This window comes from Myxine glutinosa, chromosome 5 (assembly GCF_964187855.1).
Source record: "Myxine glutinosa chromosome 5, kmMyxGlut1.1, whole genome shotgun sequence".
NCBI classification, from domain to species: Eukaryota; Metazoa; Chordata; class Myxini; order Myxiniformes; family Myxinidae; genus Myxine; species Myxine glutinosa.
The window spans coordinates 184911395-184932384 of NC_136265.1; the positions used below are offsets into that span (position 1 = coordinate 184911395).

Genomic DNA, 20990 nt, shown 5'->3' on the forward strand with positions numbered 1-20990 from the left:
GAGTTTGGTGATGGAGCTGATTTATTGATTTGTAATACTCAGTTCCAGAAAGAGGATAATAAGCTTGTTTCATACACGTCAGGTGGGTCGACGACAACCGTTGACTACCTGATGGTGCGCAGGCGAGATAGGGGGTACCTCTGGGACACAAAGGTGATCCTGGGGGAGGAGGCTTTTTCACAGCACCACTTGGTTGTCTGCGACATAAGGGTGAAAGGTGCGAGGAGAGCTCGGCGGGTGAAGTACCAACCGAGAATGAAGGCGTGGAGGTTGAAAGAGGTGACAGTGAGAGAGGCATCAAAAGGGAGGCTGAGTATGGTAGAGGATGATGTGGTTGAGCTTGAAAGTGGTTGGATGTCAATGAAAGATAGTCTGTTGGGAGCCATTGGTGAGGTATGTGCATGGACAAAAGGACTGCCGAGGCACTCGGAAACATGGTGGTGGGATGATGAAGTTGGAAAGAAGATTGACGAGAGGAGGAAGAAGTTCAAGGAGTGGCAGAAGGCGAAGGGTACGGGGGCAGAAAAGGCAGAGCATGAAAGGTAAAAGGCAGCCAAGAAGGCTGCAAAGAAAGAGGTAGCAAATGCGCAGGAGGCATGTAGGAAAATGTTCGGAGAACGCTTGCATTTGGAAGAGGGTTAGAGAGCGGTATTCAGGATTGCAAAGCAGATAGCGATAGAGAGGTGTGATGTGATGGGGGTGAGTTGCTTGAAGGATTAAGTGGGACAAATCGTTGTGGACCCAGATGGAATTAAAGGAAGATGGAAGAGATACATGGAAATACTGTTGAATGCAGAGAATGAATGGGATGGCAACATAGAGAGTAACCCAGTTTTAGGACCGGCAGAGAAGATAACCGAGAAGGAAGTTGAGGAAGCGATAAAAGCAATGAAGAGTAGAAAAGCAGGAGGGCCGACGGGAGTTGTGGGAGATCTGTTGAAGGCAGTGGGAAATTGGGGTGTGAAGAGAATGACAGAGATCTGCAATCTGGTGGTGAAAGAAGGCCGCATTCCAGTGGCTTGGGAACTGAGTACCCTCGTCCCTCTATACAAGGGGAAAGGTGACCCTCTGGACTGTGGCTCATATCGAGCGATAAAGTTATTGGAGCATGGAAAGAAGGTATTGGAAAGAGTGTTGGAGAAAAGGATAAGGAAGAAAGTGAAGATCAAGGAAATGCAGTTTGGATTTATGCCAGGAAGAGGCACGACAGGCGTGCTTTTTATTGTAAGGCAGTTGCAGGAGAAGTACATGGAGAAGAGGAAGAAGTTGTTTCTTGGGTTTGTTGATCTGCAGAAAGCATTCCATAGGGTTCCACGTGAAGTTGTGACTTGGGCATTGAGGATGTTAGTAGTGGAGGAATGGTTGATCAGAGGAGCGATGGCAATGTACAAAAGAGCGTGCACAGCTGTAAGGACGAAGGGTGGGAACAGTGGTGAGTTTGAGGTGAAGGTGGGAGTGCATCAGGGGCCTGTACAAAGTCCACTACTATTTGTAGCTGTGATGGAGGTGCTGGCTCGGAACGTAAAGGAGGGTTTACCGTGGGAGTTGTTGTATGCAGATGATCTGGTGTTGATTGCGGAAAGTATGGATGGACTGAAGGAAAAGATGAACAAGTGGAAGGAATGTATGGAGATAAAAGGTCTGAAGGTGAATATCGGAAAAAAGAAGGTGATGGCAAGTGGTAAAGCATGTGTTGAGGTGGAAAGAACTGGGAAGTGGCCGTGTGCTGTGTGCAGGAAAGGTGTCGGAGTGAACATTGAAAGGTGTCCATTCAATGTACAATGTGCGCTGAGTGGGTTCATCAAAAATGTAGTGGTTTGAGAGGGTCATTAACCAGTGTGGCAGCTACATTCAAGTGTAAGGTGTGCACAGAGGGAGCTGCAGATGGAGGAAATGTTGAGTTGGATCTTGGAGATGGCGTGAAGCTGGAAGGTGTGAAAACATTTTGTTACCTCGGAGACATGCTGAAGGGAGAAGGTGGATCAGACTCGGCAACGGTTGCCAGAGTGAGATGTGCATGGAAGAAGTTTCGGGAACTGAGTGGCGTGCTGATGAGGAGGGGAGTGTTGTTGAAGCTGAAGGGAAAGGTGTATGCTGCATGTGTGAGAAGTGTTATGATTGATGGGAGCGAGACATGGGTAATGAACGTAGAGCAGCAACGAAGGCAGGAAAGGGTGGAAATGCAAATGGTTCGGTGGATGTGTGGAGTATCATTGAGAGAGAGGAAGACAAATGATGAATTGCGAAAGATGATGGGAATAGAGCCTGTGATGGATGCTGTGAAGAGAAACAGTTTGAAATGGTTTGGTCATGTGTTGAGGAAGGATGAAAGTGACTGGTTGAGAAGACTGATGGAAATGAATGTAGAAGGAAGTAGAGGACGGGGAAGACCGAGAAAGACTTGGCTAAAGATGGTCGAAGAAGAAATGGGGGCAAGGGGGTTAACGAGGGGAGATGCAGAAAATAGGGCAAAATGAAGAAGATCGTCATGGGGACCGCAAGGCTAACCCCCGCTCTTGCAAGGAAAATGGCCTTAAAATGCCTGTTGTTTTGTTGTTGTAGTCTCTGACATCGACTGGGAGAAATTTTTGCCCACTCCTCCATGCAGAATTCTTTCAGCTGTACAATGTTTGAGGGGTTTCTTGCATGCACAGCTCCCCCACAACATCTCAATGGGATTTAGATCCAGGCTTTGACTTGGCCATTCCAGAACCCTCCATTTCTTTCTTTTCAGCCTTTCCTTGGTGGATTTACTGGTATGTTTCGGGTCATTGTCATGTTGCAAGTTCCACTTTCAGTTGAGCTTCAACTTTTCGACAGATGGCCTCACATTATCCTCAAGCACCCTCTGGTACAATGAAGAATTCATAGGGGATTATATGATGGTGAGCTGCCCAGGCCCTGATGCAGCAAAGCTGCCCCAAACCATAATATTTCCACCACCATGCTTTGCAGTTGGTATCAGGTTCTTGTGGTCAAATGCTGTCTTTGGTTTTTGCCAAACATGTCTTCTGGTACTGTGGCCAACTAGCTCTACCTTTGACTCATCTGTCCAGAGCATAGTGTTCCAGAAGTGCTGGTCTATGCTGAGGTGTTCATTGGCAAACTTTGGTCTTGCCCTGATGTTCTTTCTGGACAGCAAAGGTTTCCTCCTGGCACGCCTCCCATATAGATCAAATTTGTGCAGCCTCTTTATAATGGTAGACTTGTGCATTTTGACATCAACAGTGGCAAGAGCTACCAGTAGGTAGCTACCTGGAGGTCCCGTGATGACATTCTGGGGGTTCTTAGAGACTTCTTTCAGCATCTTGCGGTCTGCTCTCAGGCTGAACTTGCTGGGGCGGCCTGGCCTGAACAAGTTGGCAGTTGTTTGGATTCTTCTCCACTTGTAGATGATCTTCCGGACAGTCGAATGATTGATTTCAAATTGTTTGGAGGTTTTTTAAAAATCCCTTCCCACACTCTTAGGCTTCTGTGACCTTCTTTCTGAAGGTCTCAGAGAGCTCTTTTGATCTAGGCATGATGACGCCGCACACTTCAACAACAAAGAGCAAACCAAACTAAATGTCTGAGGTTTAAATAAGACAGGTTCCTCCAAGATCCTCTCTAACGATGTTCTAATCATTTGCACCTGAGCTTGTGCACCTGATTCTAATTTTAGGTATTTGAAGTTGTGTTAAATGTCGCGGTGTACTTACTTTTTCCACATGCGAAATTTGCATTTATGTTTATTTAAATTAAACAATGGACTACAAAATGTAAATGTTTCATGATATTTGTTATATTATATCACCTTTATCTATCATTATTGTTGAAATGAAGATCAAATAGCTGTATGTTGAAATATGTTGAAAAAGTCAAAACTTGGGGTGTACTTACTTTTTCACGTGACTGTATATGTGTGTGTGTGTGTATATATATATATATATATATATAGCAAAGATTTGCGGTTGGGAGTAAATCCAAATGACTCCATGGTAAGATCTCCAACCTTTAATTGAACAAACAATGACTGAACGTTTCGATTAACAACATGTGACAAAACCACACGCCTCCGTTAATCTTCCTCAAGAGTGATAAAATCATCTCAACATCCCCTTATATGCAAAGTGGGCGGGGTATATGCAAAGTGGGGTGGGCAAAGCTGGACAGCCAATGAAACCGTATCACACCGCTCTCGTGAACGGAGACGTTACTGACCAAATAAAAAAATCAACCGCATATTAACGGCTCAAAACAATCGTGAAAGCAATGCTGGATTATAACTCAAGTGTTTAGAAAATCATGAACAATCATTACATTTAATTAAAAGTTAAACTTGTAAACAATTAAATTGTAAATTAAATTAAAACTGTAAATATATTAAAGCAAAAATTTTTAAGATAAAATAAAATTGCCATAATATCAAGATCATCACATGTGGCCCTATGCGGGAAAGGGGAATGCGGGAAGAAGGAAGGTTATAGGGGGGGATAAAATGGGGGGGGGGGGGGAACCAGAGAGGGGGAGTGGAAGCGGAGGGGGGGGGGGGGATTGGGAGAGGGGTGGTTTGGAGGGAGGGAGGGAGGGGGCAAATTGTCCGAATAAAAACCTTTTTTTTTTTTTTTTTTTTTTGTATACAGAGTCGAGGGTCGTAAAAGAGCTAACATTTATCAAACAAACAAACAAATCAAACAAACAAGCAAACAAAGTATATAAAAAGGGGAGCGGTCGACAAGATGGGGAGAGAAGGGGAGGAAGCACACAAACACAACATTTGAGAGTGGGGACATCGGGAGATGTGAGGGAGGGACAGGGCCTGGGGGGAGGCAGGATAGGTATAAAACGCAAGGACACCAAGGACTTCCAGGAAAGAAGTCAGTACCTCAAAAAAGTGGATTTGGGGTGAAATTAGCGGGGGTAGAAAAGATCAAGGTTTTGGATTGGGGAAGATAAGAGATGGTGGTGAACAGCTGTTTTAAAGACCTGGAGGGAGGAGTGGGATTGAAGAGAGTGAGGGAGTTTATTCCAGAGGTGGGAGAAAAGAGGAATGAAGGAGTGAAGGTGAGCAGAGAGTCTTGATTTTGGCAGTTTAACCATAAGAGGGTTGCAGGCAGATCTTGTGCGACCTGTAGGAATATTTGGGGGACAGAGCCCAGGGAGAGCTGGGGGAGCAAGGCCGGAGAGGAGTCGGTAGAAGACGGAAAGACCACCAACCTGCCTGTGGTGAGGAAGTGAAAGGCCCTCGGAGATAGCGTCATCGCGGGAGATTCCAATGTGATTCTGAACGCTTTGGTTTCAACAGCGTGAAGACAAGCTAGGTGTGAGGCAGGAGCACCAGCCCAGAGGGGAGAGCAGTACTCCATTGAGCTGCGGATGAAAGCCTTGTATGTGGTGAGGAGCTCAGGTGTGCCAAGGAAGGACTTCGCACGATGGAGGATGCCCAGTCGGCGACTGGCTTTGGAGGCCAGCTTGGAAATGTGGTTTTCCCAGGAAAGATCATGGCAGATAGTGAGACCCAAAAGCTTGAGTGACAGAACTTCTTGGAGAGGATTATTCAGAAAGTGGATGGGAGGGTTGTCCAGTCGGTCTTTTCGGAGAGACATCGTAAGAGTGTGAGATGGACATATTATGTGTGTGACACCTTGTGTGACATATTATGTGGACTCATTATTATGTGGACACTTTGCATATACCTCACCCACTTTGCATATAAGGGGATGTTGAGATGATTTTATCACTCTTGAGGAAGATTAACGGATGCGTGTGGTTTTGTCACATGTTGTTAATCGAAACGTTGAGTCATTGTTTGTTCAATTAAAGGTTGGGGATCTTACCATGGAGATATATATATATATATATATATATATATATATATGTATATATATATATATATATATATATATATATATGTATATATATATATATATATATATATATATATATGTATATATATATATATATATATATATATATGTATATATATGTATATATATGTATATATATATATATATATATATGTATATATATATATATATATGTATATATATGTATATATATATATGTATATATATATATATATATATGTATATATATATATATGTATATATATATATATGTATATATGTATATATATATATATGTATATATGTATATATATATATATGTATATATATATATGTATATATGTATATATATATATATGTATATATATATATGTATATATATATATATATATATGTATATATATATATATATATATATGTATATATATATATATATATATATATATGTTCAAAACACACCTGGTCACACGTGTGCCGCACTGACCGGGTCCTCAGTCGAGGTCCTCAGCATCATCCCGTTTCGGCCCTTCAACCTCGATACGGTCAGCTAAGGTGGGCCAGCAGGGGCACATACACATCCACATGCAGCAAATACACCTGGATGCGTACATACCCCCACCCACAGCCAGTGTGAACAACAACAACAACAACAACAACAACAACAACAACAACAACAACAACACCTCCACATCCAGAATCCACAGCACCAAACAAACATGGTGGAACACTCAAACACCCACCTTGATCCCGTTCACCACTCACCACCAAAACACACCAGATCATTCATACACATTCATACATTCATACACATTCATACACACACATACAACACCAACCAACCAACCACCTACCCTTACATCATACACCACTCAACACACAAAAGCACACACTCATGCAAAAACACACACCCTCACCCCACTCACTCATGTAGATGATCTTTGTATATGTGTGTGTATATATGTGTGTGTATGTGTGTGTGTATATATATATATATATACATATATATATATATATATATATATATACATATATATATATATATATATATATATATGTGTGTGTGTGTGTGTGTGTGTGTGTGTGTGTGTGTGTGTGTGTGTGTGTGTGTGTGTGTGTGTGTGTGTGTGTGTGTGTGTGTGTGTGTGTGTGTGTGTGTGTGTGTGTGTGTAACTCTATCTCTGTCTGAAATCCGAGATCACACAGTTACAGCAAGGTGTGTTTTGTAACACGTAACCTCGATAAGCAAACGTAACTAAACAAACACCCGATAGTTGTTGCATTAACTTTCGTTTCACCTGTATTAATCACTGAAAATTGTGGTGGTGAATATTGAAATTGTCAACTGCTATAACAACTCGGTTTTGTTATTCGACACTGTCTCACACACGTGATCGTGACCGAACAGAAAGCACCTGCTCATGGCCCATCATGAAAACATATATATAACACATGTGTTGATTGCGGAATATCGGTGAATGTTTTTCATTTCTCCCAAGGATTTATTTATTTATTTATTTTTGCACACAGTATCCATAAGTTGTCCATGTTCTCTTTAACGTGTTCCTCGTAAAGCGTGAATGTCTGGAGTAGCGTCAGATCGGTACAAAATGTGAGGGACATTGATACACACGGACAGCGAGCGCTTCGGTGTTCGCAATCATCATGTGTCGTTGTCGCTTTTTGTCCCTTCACCCCCCACAGAGCGACACCATTAATTTCCTCATCGCTCCGAATCTACCGTCGCGGAAAATTGCCCTGGAAAGTGGCGGCTCCTCGTGAATATTAAGCAGCAACAGCTGTGGCCGGAGAACTGACAAGGACACCTTGTGGCGTCGGATCCGGATAAGAGGAGGAATCGAGGACGCGGGAATCCTCGGCCCTAGACGTGCTCCCACCGTATTATGGATACTTCGTTACCTCACCGAGTGTCAGATTCCCTCGGATTTAAACACATTTTGCTCCAACGAGTAGCCGGCCCCTGGTGATCCGAGTCCGGGTATACCCCCTCCCCTTCCCCACTTCCCCCGTCACTTTCTTCCCGGACCTGAAGAGTGTCGGCATTCCAGCATCACGCACCATGTTCCCGCTCAAGGTTCCGCTGTGTGCCGTCGTCACCTTCCTTTACGCGTCCCAATGCATGGAGCTCCGATTTCCCGGAGCGGCGGATCAGTGGGCCCGGTTCGCGCCCTGGGATTCGAGCACCGCCGGGAATCTCAGCTTCTGGCTGCGGACGAACGCCACGGAGGGTTTGCTCGTGTACACGGACGACGGTGGCACCTGCGACTACGTGAGCGTGCTGTTAGCCGAGGGCCGAGTGCAGCTGCACGTCAAGAACCACTGCGCCAACCCGCTCAAGGTTCGTGCGGCGCGCTGGGTGAGCGACGGCACGTGGCATCCCGTGCTCGTGAGCCTGGGCGGGCGGCACGCGAGCCTGTCCGTGCGGGGCGACGTCAAGTTCGCCGAGACCAAGACCAAAGGCCAGGAGAGACCCCTCACGTCGAGCGACGTCTTCGTGGGGGGAATCCCGCCCGAGGAGCGCGCGCGCTTGTTGTCCTCGCGACACGCGGCGCGCGTGCTTCCCCTCGCGGGTTCCGTGCAGGGACTGCATTACGGAGGCGTCGCCGCCAAGCTCCTCGGGAGTTTGCGTGTGTGGAGGGACGCGCGGAGGACGTGTGGACACGCGAATCCGTGCGATTTTGGCGCCATGTGTCTGGCCCGCGGGCCCGGGGATTTAGTTTGTGACTGCGCGAGTTCCGGACGCTTGGGAAGCAGCTGTGACGCCGGTGAGTCCAACACAACTCGATGATCTCTTCCTTCATTACGCTGCATTTTATCCTCACGTTCTCTTCAGGGAAATTATCCTCAGATTTCTCATTTTCTTCTTTGCTGTGGACTTTTTTCATTTAATTAATGCCGTTCCTTCCTTTCTTTCTTCTTTTTATCCTCATCTTAATTCATCTCAGCTGCTTAGAATCATCATATGAGTCCTATATCTGTTACACTCTTCCTCTTCACTCCAAGCGTTTCCTTTTTATAATTTTTTTTCCCAACTTTTACTCTTCCTCTTCACTCCCATCGTTTTCTTTTTATAGTTATTTAATTTTTTTCCCAACTTTTACTCTTCCTCTTCACTCCTATCGTTTCCTTTTTAGAATTTTTTTTCCCAACCTTTACTCTTCCTCTTCACTCCCATCGTTTTCTTTTTATAGTTATTTAATTTTTTTCCCAACTTTTACTCTTCCTCTTCACTCCCATCGTTTTCTTTTTATAGTTATTTAATTTTTTTCCCAACTTTTACTCTTCCTCTTTACTCCCATCGTTTTCTTTTTATAGCTATTTAATTTTTTCCCAACTGACCACAACAACTTCCATGATTTTCTCTTCTAATTCAATGTGTTTGAAATTTCGCACCTTGTCATTATGTTGAATGTTGATGTTGGAAAAACGAGGTATTCACTCGTCACGACTCGAGTACAAAAGTCTGTGTTTTGAATTTAATTAATTATCAGGCTTCTTCCTCCTCTCCCCAACCCAAACACATGCTGTGCCACAGCCACTTCCGGTCCAACTTTTATATCCCACTATAGTCAAGTCAAATTAGTCAATTTAGAAGCCTAACCCACCACTAATTGGAAAAGATTGTTTCTCTGTTGGATTCTCTCAGGAATACCATATCAAAAATAGAGATGAATGGGAGGGGCGGAAGGGGTCTAAATATGCTAATTTATGTTAATTAGGTCCGAACATCAAAGGAACAAGCTAAACAAGAAGAAATCTTGCATTTGTCTCAAGAATAATCAATTTATTGCTACCCAACATCATCAATAGTGTTGTTAGAAATGATAGAAACTCAAATTAGGTACTTACTTGGATTATTACCTGATTATGTAATCATAATTATGCTAATTAAGTGTCGCCATTAATGAAAAACCTTCTTTTGAAATAGTGAACCGAAAATTATAAGAATGGTGTCAAAACCTGGGTTTTCATGGTCAAGGTGTTCAATGGTATGGGCCAGAACTTCATGAAGTTATTATTATTATGCAAGTTATCCAAATTATGCAAATAAGGCCCTCACCAAGAAACGTATTACAATAAAAAGTAATTGTTCATACCAGGTAAGACAAATAGAGGAGACAAACCTACATGTAAGTCTCGAAAACACTTGTTTAGCTGTGCGGTCGTTCAGTCATCAATTTCAGCCTCAATAACTTGTGGGTCCATTGAATTAGTGCAACTTGTACCTTTGCACTCGCCACAAGCAAATGTGCATTCAAGACCGTGTCTCCGACAGGTGCATTTCTGAGTGTTGCAGCCAGTTTTACAGTTACAGTGAATAACTTCAAGTAGGTAGTCAGGAGCCGGAGGCAGGTCTGTTTGTTCTGGAATGAATTTGCCATCCTTCGCTTTCCATCCCCAGTCAGTGGTATTTAGTCTGGAACTTTCTCCTGTCCATTCATTGATTTGGTAGAAAACACGTAGGGAGTGGTACTTCATAAACATTTTGAGTGAGAAACTGGAGAGAGCAGGATGTGTCATCCAACAGGCAAAGGGAGATGCTGATACGCTGATTGCGATGACTGCAGTAAAATCTGCAGAGTATGTCGACACTGTTCCAGTAGGAGAGGACGCAGACTTACTTGTGCTTCTTTGCTATCACGCAAAGAAACTTCCAAACACAATCTATTTCAGACCAGAACCAAAGTCAAATTCAAATAGCTGCAGAGTATGGGACATAAAAAAGACGAGGGATATCCTAAAGGAAACTGCATGCGAAAACATTCTATTTGCACATGCCATTTCAGGTTGCGACACAACTTCTAGACTGTTTGGGGTTGGAAAACCACTTGCGTTCAAAAAGCTGCTTAACAATTCTAAGTTCAGGAAGCATGCAGAAATCTTTTTGGCTGGTCCAGATAACCCGCATAATCAAATTATTGAAGCTGGTGAGAATGCACTTGTGTGCCTCTATAATGGAGGGGAAAATGATATATTTCTACAATGGACGTGAAAAAGTAAGTACACCCCATGTAAAGTTTTGACTTTTTCAACCTATTTCAACATACAGCTATTTGATCTTCATTTCAACAATATTGATAGATAAAGGTGATATAATATAACAAATATCATGAAACATTTACATTTTGTAGTCCATTGTATAATTTAAATAAACATAAATGCAAATTTCACATGTGGAAAAAGTAAGTACACCCTTGGCTCCAATAGGTGTTATTGCCCCCTTTGGCAGAAACAACCTCAAGTAGGCATTTCTTATAACCTTCTACCAGTCTCTGACATCGACTGGGAGAAATTTTTGCCCACTCCTCCATGCAGAATTCTTTCAGCCGTGCGATGTTTGAGGGGTTTCTTGCATGCACAGCTCGTTTCAAATCCCCCCACAACATCTCGATGGAATTTAGATCCGGGCTTTGACTTGGCCATTCCAGAACCCTCCATTTCTTTCTTTTCAGGCATTCCTTTGTGGATTTACTAGTATGTTTAGGGTCATTGTCATGTTGCAAGGTCCAACTTCGGTTGAGCTTCAACTTTCCGACAGATGGCGTCACATTATCCTGAAGCACCCTCTGGTACAATGAAGAATTCATAGTGGATTCTATGATGGTGAGCTGCCAGGGCCCTGATGCAGCAAAGCTGCCCCAAACCATAATAGTTCCACCACCATGCTTACAGTTGGTATCAGGTTCTTGTGGTCAAATGCTGTCTTTGGTTTTCGCCAAACATGTCTTCTGGTACTGTGGCCAAATAGCTTGACCTTTGACTCATCTGTCCAGAGCACATTGTTCCAGAAGTGCTGGTCTTTGCCTACGTGTTCATTTGCAAACTTTAGTCTTGCCCTGATGTTCTTTCTGGACAGCAAAGGTTTCCTCCTGGCACACCTCCCATGTAGATCAACCTTGTGCAGCCTCTTTCTCATGGTAGACTCATGCACTTTGGCATCAACAGTGGCAAGAGCTACCTGCAGGTCCCGTGATGACATTCTGGGGTTCTTAGAGACTTCTTTTAGCATCTTGCGGTCTACTCTCAGGCTGAACTTGCTGGGCGGCCTGGCCTGAACAAGTTGGCACTTGTTTGGAATCTTCTCCACTTGTAGATGATCTTCCGGACAGTCGAATGATTGATTTCAAATTGTGTGGAGATCTTTTTAAATCCCTTCCCAGACCCATTGGCATCTATAACCTTCTTTCTGAAGGCCTCAGAGAGCTCTTTTGATCTAGGCATGGTGACGCCGCACACTTCAACAACAAAGAGCAAACCAAACTAAATGTCTGAGGTTTAAATAAAACAGATCCCTCCAAGATCCTCTCTAACGATGTTCTAATCATTTGCACCTGAGCTGGTGGACCTGATTTTAATTTTAGGTATTTGAAGTAGTGATAAATGTAGGGGTGTACTTACTTTTTCCACATGCGAAATTTGCATTTATGTTTATTTAACATATACAATGGACTACAAAATGTAAATGTTTCATGATATTTGTTATATTATATCACCGTTATCTATCAATATTGTTGAAATTAAGATCAAATAGCTGTATGTTGAAATATGTTGAAAAATTCAAAACTTTACATGGGGTGTACTTACTTTTCACGTGACTGTGGATGCCAGCGGTTTGAAGAAAAAGTTGTCAGGTGTTCAAAGGCGGTTCAGGCACAGGTTTTGCCTCCAATCTCAGCTGCGGCAAAGTACGACTCCCGGCAAAGTACCACTCCCTACGTGTTTTCTACCAAATCAATGAATGGAAAGGAGAAAGTTCCAGACTAAATGCCACTGACTGGGGATGGGAAGCGAAGGATGGCAAATTCATTCCAGAACAAACAGACCTGCCTCCGGCTCCTGACTACCTACTTGAAGTTATTCACTGTAACTGTAATACTGGCTGCAACACTCTGAAATGCACCTGTCGGAGAAACGGTCTTGAATGCACATTTGCTTGTGGCGAGTGCAAAGGTACAAGTTGCACTAATTCAATGGACCCACAAGTTATTGAGGCTGAAATTGATGACTGAACGACCGCACAGCTAAACAAGTGTTTTCGAGACTTACATGTAGGTTTGTCTCCTCTATTTGTCTTACCTGGTATGAACAATTACTTTTTATTGTAATATATTTCTTGGTAAGGGCCTTATTTGCATAATTTGGATAACTTGCACAATAATAATAACTTCATGAAGTTCTGGCCCGTACCATTGAACACCTTGACCATGAAAACCCAGATTTTGACACCATTCTTATAATTTTTGGTTCACTATTTCAAAAGAAGGTTTTTCATTAATGGCGACACTTAATTAGCATAATTATGATTACATAATCGGGTAATAATCCAAGTAGGTACCTAATTTGAGTTTCTATCATTTCTAACAACACTATTGATGAAGTTGGGTAGCAATAAATTGATTATTCTTGAGACAAATGCAAGATTTCTTGTTTAGCTTGTTCCTTTGATGTTTGGACCTAATTAACATAAATTAGCATATTTAGACCCCTTCCACCCCTCCCATTCATCTCTATTTTTGCTATGGTATTCCTGGGGTATATCAGAAGAGAATCCAACGGAGAAACAATCTTTTCCAATTAGTGGTGGGTCAAGGCACCATTTGACTGGACTACTCGTGCCAAGTCCGTCAAAAATGACAATAAATAAATAAATAAAAATGGGGCCAAAAACATTTTCCCCATCACCACCATCACAGCACAGTTGTTAAATAATACAACTCACAGACTTGTGGATTTACTTTTGTTTCATATAAAGAATTATAAAAATTATTTATTTATTTATTTTAAAATTAAAACGAAATCTTTTCTGACACCCCCAGGTCTGATCTGTCTCCATAGAGGAGGTCTAAGTACGTACCCCTCTTCCAGGGTGGCGAGTTCCCCCTTGGGGCCTTCTTTTTTTTTTTTGGCCAAATGTCCTCCCCCCCCCCCCCCCCGTTCATTAAAACCTTTCAGATGTATTGTCGTCATGTAGGTGTTGTGTTGTGGAGAAACGTTTGACAAACTCTGAAAATGGCTTAAAAGATGGGTAAAAGTGCCCTCCTCCAAAAGAGAGGGTGAACCCCTGGGAAAATACAGTGTCGCATCAATGTTCCTCATCCGAGACACTTCCATAGAAGTATTGCACGTATCTCACTATCTGTCAAAATGGTTTCCGAGTTGATTACACACACACACACACACATTTTTCTCCAAGCGTCATGGAAAAGCTGAATGACGAAGGCCAGCAGGTTCACAAACTACCAAAGGGTAAGGGACAGGGAGAGGGGAGAGTTGGACTTTCACAATGAAAATAGGAATAACTAGAACGGCACTCAGAAGAGAGGATACCTCCACCTGGTTGGCCATATCACTCAATGGGGAAGAATCACTGAAAACATTCTACTCGCTGGATCCGGATCCGGATCTTCACCAAAGTTGAAACGATTCTTCCTTGTCACACACACAACCTCTCCACCAAGTTTCGTCCAAATCCATCCATAACGTTTTGAGATATCCTGCTCACAGACAAACAGACAGACAAACAGGGGTGAAAGCATAACCTCCATCCACCTTTGGTGGCGTATTGGCTTAGCGGTTAGGGTGCCGACTTGGGATCCTAGGATCGTGGGTTCAAATCCCGGTCGAACGCTGAATTAACACCGGGGGGTTGACTTGGCCTGTCATCCTTCTGAGGTCGGCAAGTTGAGTACCAGTTCACTGGTAATTCCCTGTGTGTCGCAAGAGGCTACGAACAGGGTTGGTGGCAGGAAGGGCATCCAGCCATAAAACATTGCTTCAAAAAGGGGACCAAGGTGCCCAAAAATGCCAACCACTGCTCTGCGGGGGAAAATGGCCTCCAAAGGTGGTTCTTCTTCTTCACCTTTTGTGGCGGAGGTCATAAGATCTCCAAATCATAAGGTCATAAGATCGGAGGTCATAAGCTGGGGAAAATATATCAGATTTACAGTGCCTTTGGAAAGTATTCACTCCCCTTGAATTTTTCACATTTTGTTGTGTTACAGCCTTGATTTAAAATGGATTCAAATGAGATTTTTTTTTTGTCACTGATCTACACATAATACCCCATAATATCAAAATGGAATTTTGTTTTTGGAATTTTTTGCAAAATGATGAAAAACAAGCATTCTGAGTATTGCGCTGCAATACATGTCCCCTACCAAAGTTCAAAGTGCCATAACTTTGTCAAAAATGATCGAATATGCAAATTTATGCACGGTTGATGCTGGTTTTCAAACTTAATCTGAGGTATGCTGAGACAGTATGTGTGTCATGCCTCGCCTCATTGATAAGCCCGCAAGGTCGCTCCGTGGAGCAGCATGCACGTATTGCACTGTGTGAATTATATAATTACCAACTCACGGTCTGAGGTAACTCGGCTAAAAAGTATCCGATTTGCACCAAATAAAGTTCATGAATGGTTGCACAGACCCCTACTTCTCACTAAAAGTGGAAACAGAATGTACATTGGAGTTAAAATAAGCCCGCAGGTCGCTCCATGGAGCAGCATGCACGTATTGCACTGTGAATTATATAATTACCAACTCATGGTCTGAGGTAACTCGGCTATAAATTATCCGATTTGCACCAAATAAAGTTTATGAATGGTTGCACAGACCCCTACTTCTCACTAAAAGTGGAAACAGAATGTAAATTGGAGTTAAAACAAGGAATATTAACAGCTTTGACTTACCGCACTCCAAATTATAGTCCGGAAAACTGTTGGGGAAATTACCAAAGTTAAAAGTGCCATAACTTTGTCAAAAATGATCGAAGCGTCGTGAATTTCGAACTTGATCTGTAACTTATCATGAGGAAACCATGTACCAAGTTTGAAATCATTAGCATTAAGAGTTTAGAAAAAAAGTCCGGAAAGCTGTTCTTTGCGTGATGGACTGACGGACTGACAGACTGACAGACGGACAGACTGACAGACTGACAGACGGACAGACTGACAGACAGAGGGACGGAGTGCAAACCTATAGTCCCCTCTGGTGTACACCGGTAGGGGACTAATAAAACACAGAAACATCTAATTTACACAAGTATTCAAACACCTAAGTAAATTATTTGTATAAGTGCCTTTGGCAGTGACAACAGCTTCGAGTCGTCTTGGGTATGTTTATATCAGCTTTGCACATCTGGATTTGGGGAGTTTCTCCAATTCTTCTTTGCAGATTTGCTCAAGCTCTGTTAAGTTGGATGGGGAGCATCGGAGAACAGCAATATTCAAGTCTTTCCACAGAATCTCAATGGGATTTGAGTCTGGGCTTTGGCTGTTCCACTCAAGGACTTTCACGTTCTTGTTCTGAAGCCATTACAGTGTTGCTTTGGCTGTATGCTCGTCATTCTCCTGTTGGAACATTAATAAACCTTTGCCGCAGTCTAATGTCATTTGCACTTTGAAGCAGGTTCTCCTCAAGGATTTACCTGTACTGTATTTGGCTCCATTCATTGTTCCCTCTATCCTTACAAGTCTCTCAATCCCTTCCACTGAAAGCTTCATCATAGCATGATGCTGCCACTACCATGCTTCATAGCAGGGATGGTGTTAGATAGGTGATGAGATGTGCTTGGTTTCCGACTGATGTAGCACTTTGCATTCCGCCAGATCCTCAGTTTCCGCCAGATCTAGCGCCTTGTATTCAGGCCAAAGAGTTAAATTTTCAGCTCATCAGACCACATAATCTTTTGCCTCATGCTCTCCGTATCTTTTACGTGCCTTTTTGCAAACTCCAGGCATGTTGTCATGTGCCTTTTTTCTCAGGAGTGTCTTCTGTCTGGCTACTCCCCCATAAAGCTTAGATTTGTGAAGTTCGGTAGAGACCGTTGTCCTTCCGGCGGGTTCTCCCATCTCATCCAAGGATCTGTAGTTCGGTCAGAGTGGTCATTGGGTTCTTGGTCACCTCCCTGACCAAGGTCGTTCTTGCCCGGTTGCTCAGTTTGTTTGGACAACCTGCTCTTGCAAGAGTCTGGGTCATTCCATATCCTTCCCATTTCCTAATGATGGAGGTCACTGTGCTCTTGGGAACTTTCAACATTCTAGAAATTGTTTTTACCCTTCCCCAGATCTATGTCACCTCACAATTCTATCTCGGAGTTATACGGACAGTTCCTTGGACTTCATGGTTGTGTTTCTGCTCTGACATGCACCGTCAACTGTGGGACCTTAGATAGAAAGACGTGTTTCTTTCTAAATCATGTCCAATCAATTTACTTGGCCACAGGTGGACTCCAATCAAGTTGTGGAGACATCTCAAGGATGATCAAAGGAAGTTGGATGCACATGATATCAATTTGGAGTATCATAGCAAAGGAGTTGAATACTTATGGACTCGAGACATTTCAGCTTTTAATTTTTAATCATTTTGTAAAACTTTCTATAAAAACGACTCCACTTTGATATTATGGGGTACTATGTGTTGATCAGTGACAAGAAATGTCAATTTAATCCATTTTAAATTCAGATTGTAACACACCAAAATGTTTAAAAAAGTCAAGGGGTGTGAATACTTTCTGAAGGCACTGTATATTCGCATTCTGGCTCAGTTGCATTCTGAGAGTGTAAGAAAAAGAGAACCTCCCAATGAATAAACCAGTGTCAATTGCTACAATACTAACAACACCATCATTCGGCCTACCGAGACTTTAAATGCCTTTTAATGTGAGATCGCCATCCCTGGGGAAGGAATCAATCCATGGATGCATTTCTGGCTCCTTGGCCATCATCAGTGTTAAGTGGATTCCCCCTAGGATATAAGCTGGCAGATATATTTTCTTTTCAGAAGGTGCTCAGATCTGTAAATGTGATAAATTAATTTGACATAAATTTATCCTTTGAGTATGCATTAATTTTAGTGCACACCCAACCCACTTCTTTTTTTGTTCAAATTTTCTCCTTCATGGAGCTTTTCTGATTTTGACGTGATTGTCTCATCTTGTATACAACGTTGCACATTCATTGGCAGATTTATTCCACATTTTGTGTAATTCATCTTCTCAATTCCTGCAAAATTTCTGTAGAATGCTCTACTATTTTAACTACAAATACTGTAATTAATTTAAATTTAAAATATAGGTTATGGCTATTTTTTGCCTTTCTTTTCACCCTGTGCAAAATGAATTGTGTTTTCCCCATGCCGTGGACAATTTAGTTCACGTGTTAATTGCACACATGTATGACAAATAATTTTCTCTGTGTTTTGCTTACATGTATAATTCATGACATATCAAAATTAACACTCTTAATGTGTTTTGTTAGGTTTTAAATCACAACCCAATTGCATGAATTTGTTTGTATTTATTTACTTGCCATGTAAATACATGCATTAGCTAGAACGACCTTTAGAGGCCATTTTTCCCTGCAGAGCAGGGGTTGGCCTTTTTCGGGCACCATGGTCCCCTTTTTGAAGCAATGTTTTATGGCCGGATGCCCTTCCTGCCGCCAACCTTGTTAGTCGCTTCCTGCGACACACAGGGAATTACCAGTGTACTGGTACTCAATTTGCCGACCTCGGAAGGATGACAGGCCGAGTCAACCCCCCTGGCGTTAATTCAGCGATCGACCGGGATTCGAACCCAGGATCCTAGGATCCCAGGATCCCAAGCCGGCACCCTAACCGCTAAGCCAACACTAGGCTGGCTAAGCCAACACCAGCTAGAAGGGCATTATTAGAGCACAAACTTCCACCACACACAATGCCTGATCCAGTGGAACATATCGGGCCCAAAATTTATTTTGAAATGTCATGCTTTATATTGTTTTTAACCCCATCTCTCAATGGTGAAGAATCGCTCTTAAAATCCTCGTATCTGGATCCGGCCGGATCCCAAAGACCCTAACCCGAACCCTAACCCGAACAACTAACACTACCCTAACCCTAATCCTAACCACCCGAACAACTTTTTGATATATCCTGCACACAAGCAAACAGACAAGGTTGAAAACATAACTTCTGCCAACCGCCCACCGGTACAATGTGTAGACGACTTTGCCATTTGGAGGTGGGGATGGTTTTAAAATACAGTAGTTAAAAAATCCGAAAAAATGAACTCCACAAAGGTCATTTTCATTATTTTTATTTGTTCATTCACGATGTGTACCCCGGTTTAGAATAGGTACACCGTATCCATGCGCATCGTAAGAGGCGACCAAGGGTTGGCGTCAGGAAGGGCATCCGGCCATAAAAACATTGCCTCAAACAGGGAACCATGATTGTCATGGGGCCCGCAAGGCTAACCCCCGCTCTAGCGGGGAAAATGGCCTTAAAAACGATCATTCATTCATTCATATTCATTCATTCATTCACTTATTGGTTTATTATTTTATGCAATCACTTCTTGATTCACTAATTTAGTGTAGCAGTCACTTCTACTGTATAGTGTACGACAATTAAAATCTATTTACATTAGCTGATGCTACTCAACTGTACAACAGGCTATGCTCGGAACATGGCAAATATGACATGACAAACAAGCAAAACAATTAGCACAATGAAATGAAAGATTTGTTTACTTGCCAATATTATGCTGATTAACGTAATGGAGATGGAGATCAAGCTGTTATGGAACATGATGATGGATCATCGACATCTCCACAGGACATTTACACGGTGTTAGCCTAGGTTCTTCTTCTTTGTCTTCTTTTTCTTATTTTGGATGCAGCACATGGTTGTGAGTAGCATCAATGGCTGAGGGGCGTGCAGCTGTGCCACCAATGCAAGACCTCCTGTAGATTAGGGCAGGTATTTGGAATTTGGTATTGGTGCCACGATAGCTCATCTAGTCTTCGTGAAGGACACAATGGGACCTTTAAAAACCACCAACTAATGATGGAAGACAAGACACCAAATTGAACTCCCATCTCAGAGCAACGACACGCATTCATGAATCACTCTGTCGATGAGACACCAGGATGACAGTTTGTAGCTGGACCAAGATTCAAACCCAGGCTAGTTGCTCGGAGGTGAGTGTGGTTGGAGGCCTGCAACAAACTTGATTCCGACCCATAAAACCAGATTCATCTTAGTTTTTTGCCCTTTCAGCACACTTCATTGTTTAAGACAGCAGCCAAATGGAATCTGCTAATGAAAATAAAGTAAATCTGGGTGAATATGCAGGAAGTTTTGAGCAGCTTGTATATAATTGGGTGCCCGTATATTATGGTGCAGTCAGATTATGGGGTGATTTTGAAAACTTGTGAGTTATATGAACTATTTTTTCTTTGCAGGTATTAATGGAAAAGCAAAACAGGTGTGCTGCACATATATATATATTTCCGTCCTATACATACATCTATCTATATATATAAAAGAAAGTTTTTGTTTGTTTGTCTGTGCGTGCTAATCTCCTGAACGGTGAAAGATAGGAGGAAACCTCTAATGCAAAAAATGTCGGGACGGGTCCCGGGAAGGTTATAGGCAAGGTGGCGAGGCCGGTCGAGGCTGCCTCGGCCGGTCTGGGCCCATTTCGCAATTAAAAGCTGAGCTGAATTATAGGCGTCAATCTTCTACAGCCGCGAGTAAAAGCTGAATTATAGTAGTAAATTCATTCAAAAAGAACCAAAAATGTCGGGACGGGCCCTGAGAAGATTATAGGCTAGGTGGTGAGGCCGGTCGAGGCCGCCTCGGCCGGGCTGGGCCCATTTCGCAATCAAAAGCTGAGCTGAATTATAGAAGTCAATCTTCTATGGCCGCGAGTAAAACCTGAATTATAGTAGTAAATTCATTCAAAAAGAACCCGAGCAATGCCGGGTGCATTCAGCTAGTATATATATATATATATATATATATATATATATATATATATATATATATATATATATTGTTTCGGATCTCTGAGACGGCACTCCCCTTAGCAAGGGTGGGGGGGGGGGGGGGGGGGTTAATCCCCTTGGCCTGTTAAGCTGGCCGTCTCTCATCCTTGTACTTGTAACGCTCTTTTGCGGGGTGGAATTTATCAGGGTTATTGGTCAAGGTGTTCTCCCGAATACTTTTACCAATCCCTCCGCAAAATAGGGAGACAAGTACCGCTCGAACCACGGACAAGATGGTATTTGCCGAGCGGTTTAGCAATCCGCGGCTCGAGCCGTTAGCAATTGACCAACCCGATCCCGAGCCTTGGCCAAATCGTGCCACGGGTATTCAATCA

The 20990-nt window shown here is 42.7% G+C and overlaps 1 protein-coding gene across 8 annotated transcripts in view; it reads left to right on the plus strand.

Moving 5' to 3' along the window:
* The window catches only part of LOC137413498 (neurexin-1-like), a 1626023-nt gene that overhangs the window by 4793 nt on the left and 1600240 nt on the right, over positions 1 to 20990 (plus strand). For all 8 annotated transcript variants that reach the window (XM_078779254.1, XM_078779246.1, XM_078779249.1 and 5 more), the window contains exon 2: positions 7527 to 8608. In XM_078779254.1, the coding sequence (XP_078635380.1) occupies positions 7903 to 8608 (706 nt within the window). In that variant the 5' untranslated portion in view covers positions 7527 to 7902. The remainder of the gene's footprint in view (positions 1 to 7526; positions 8609 to 20990) is intronic.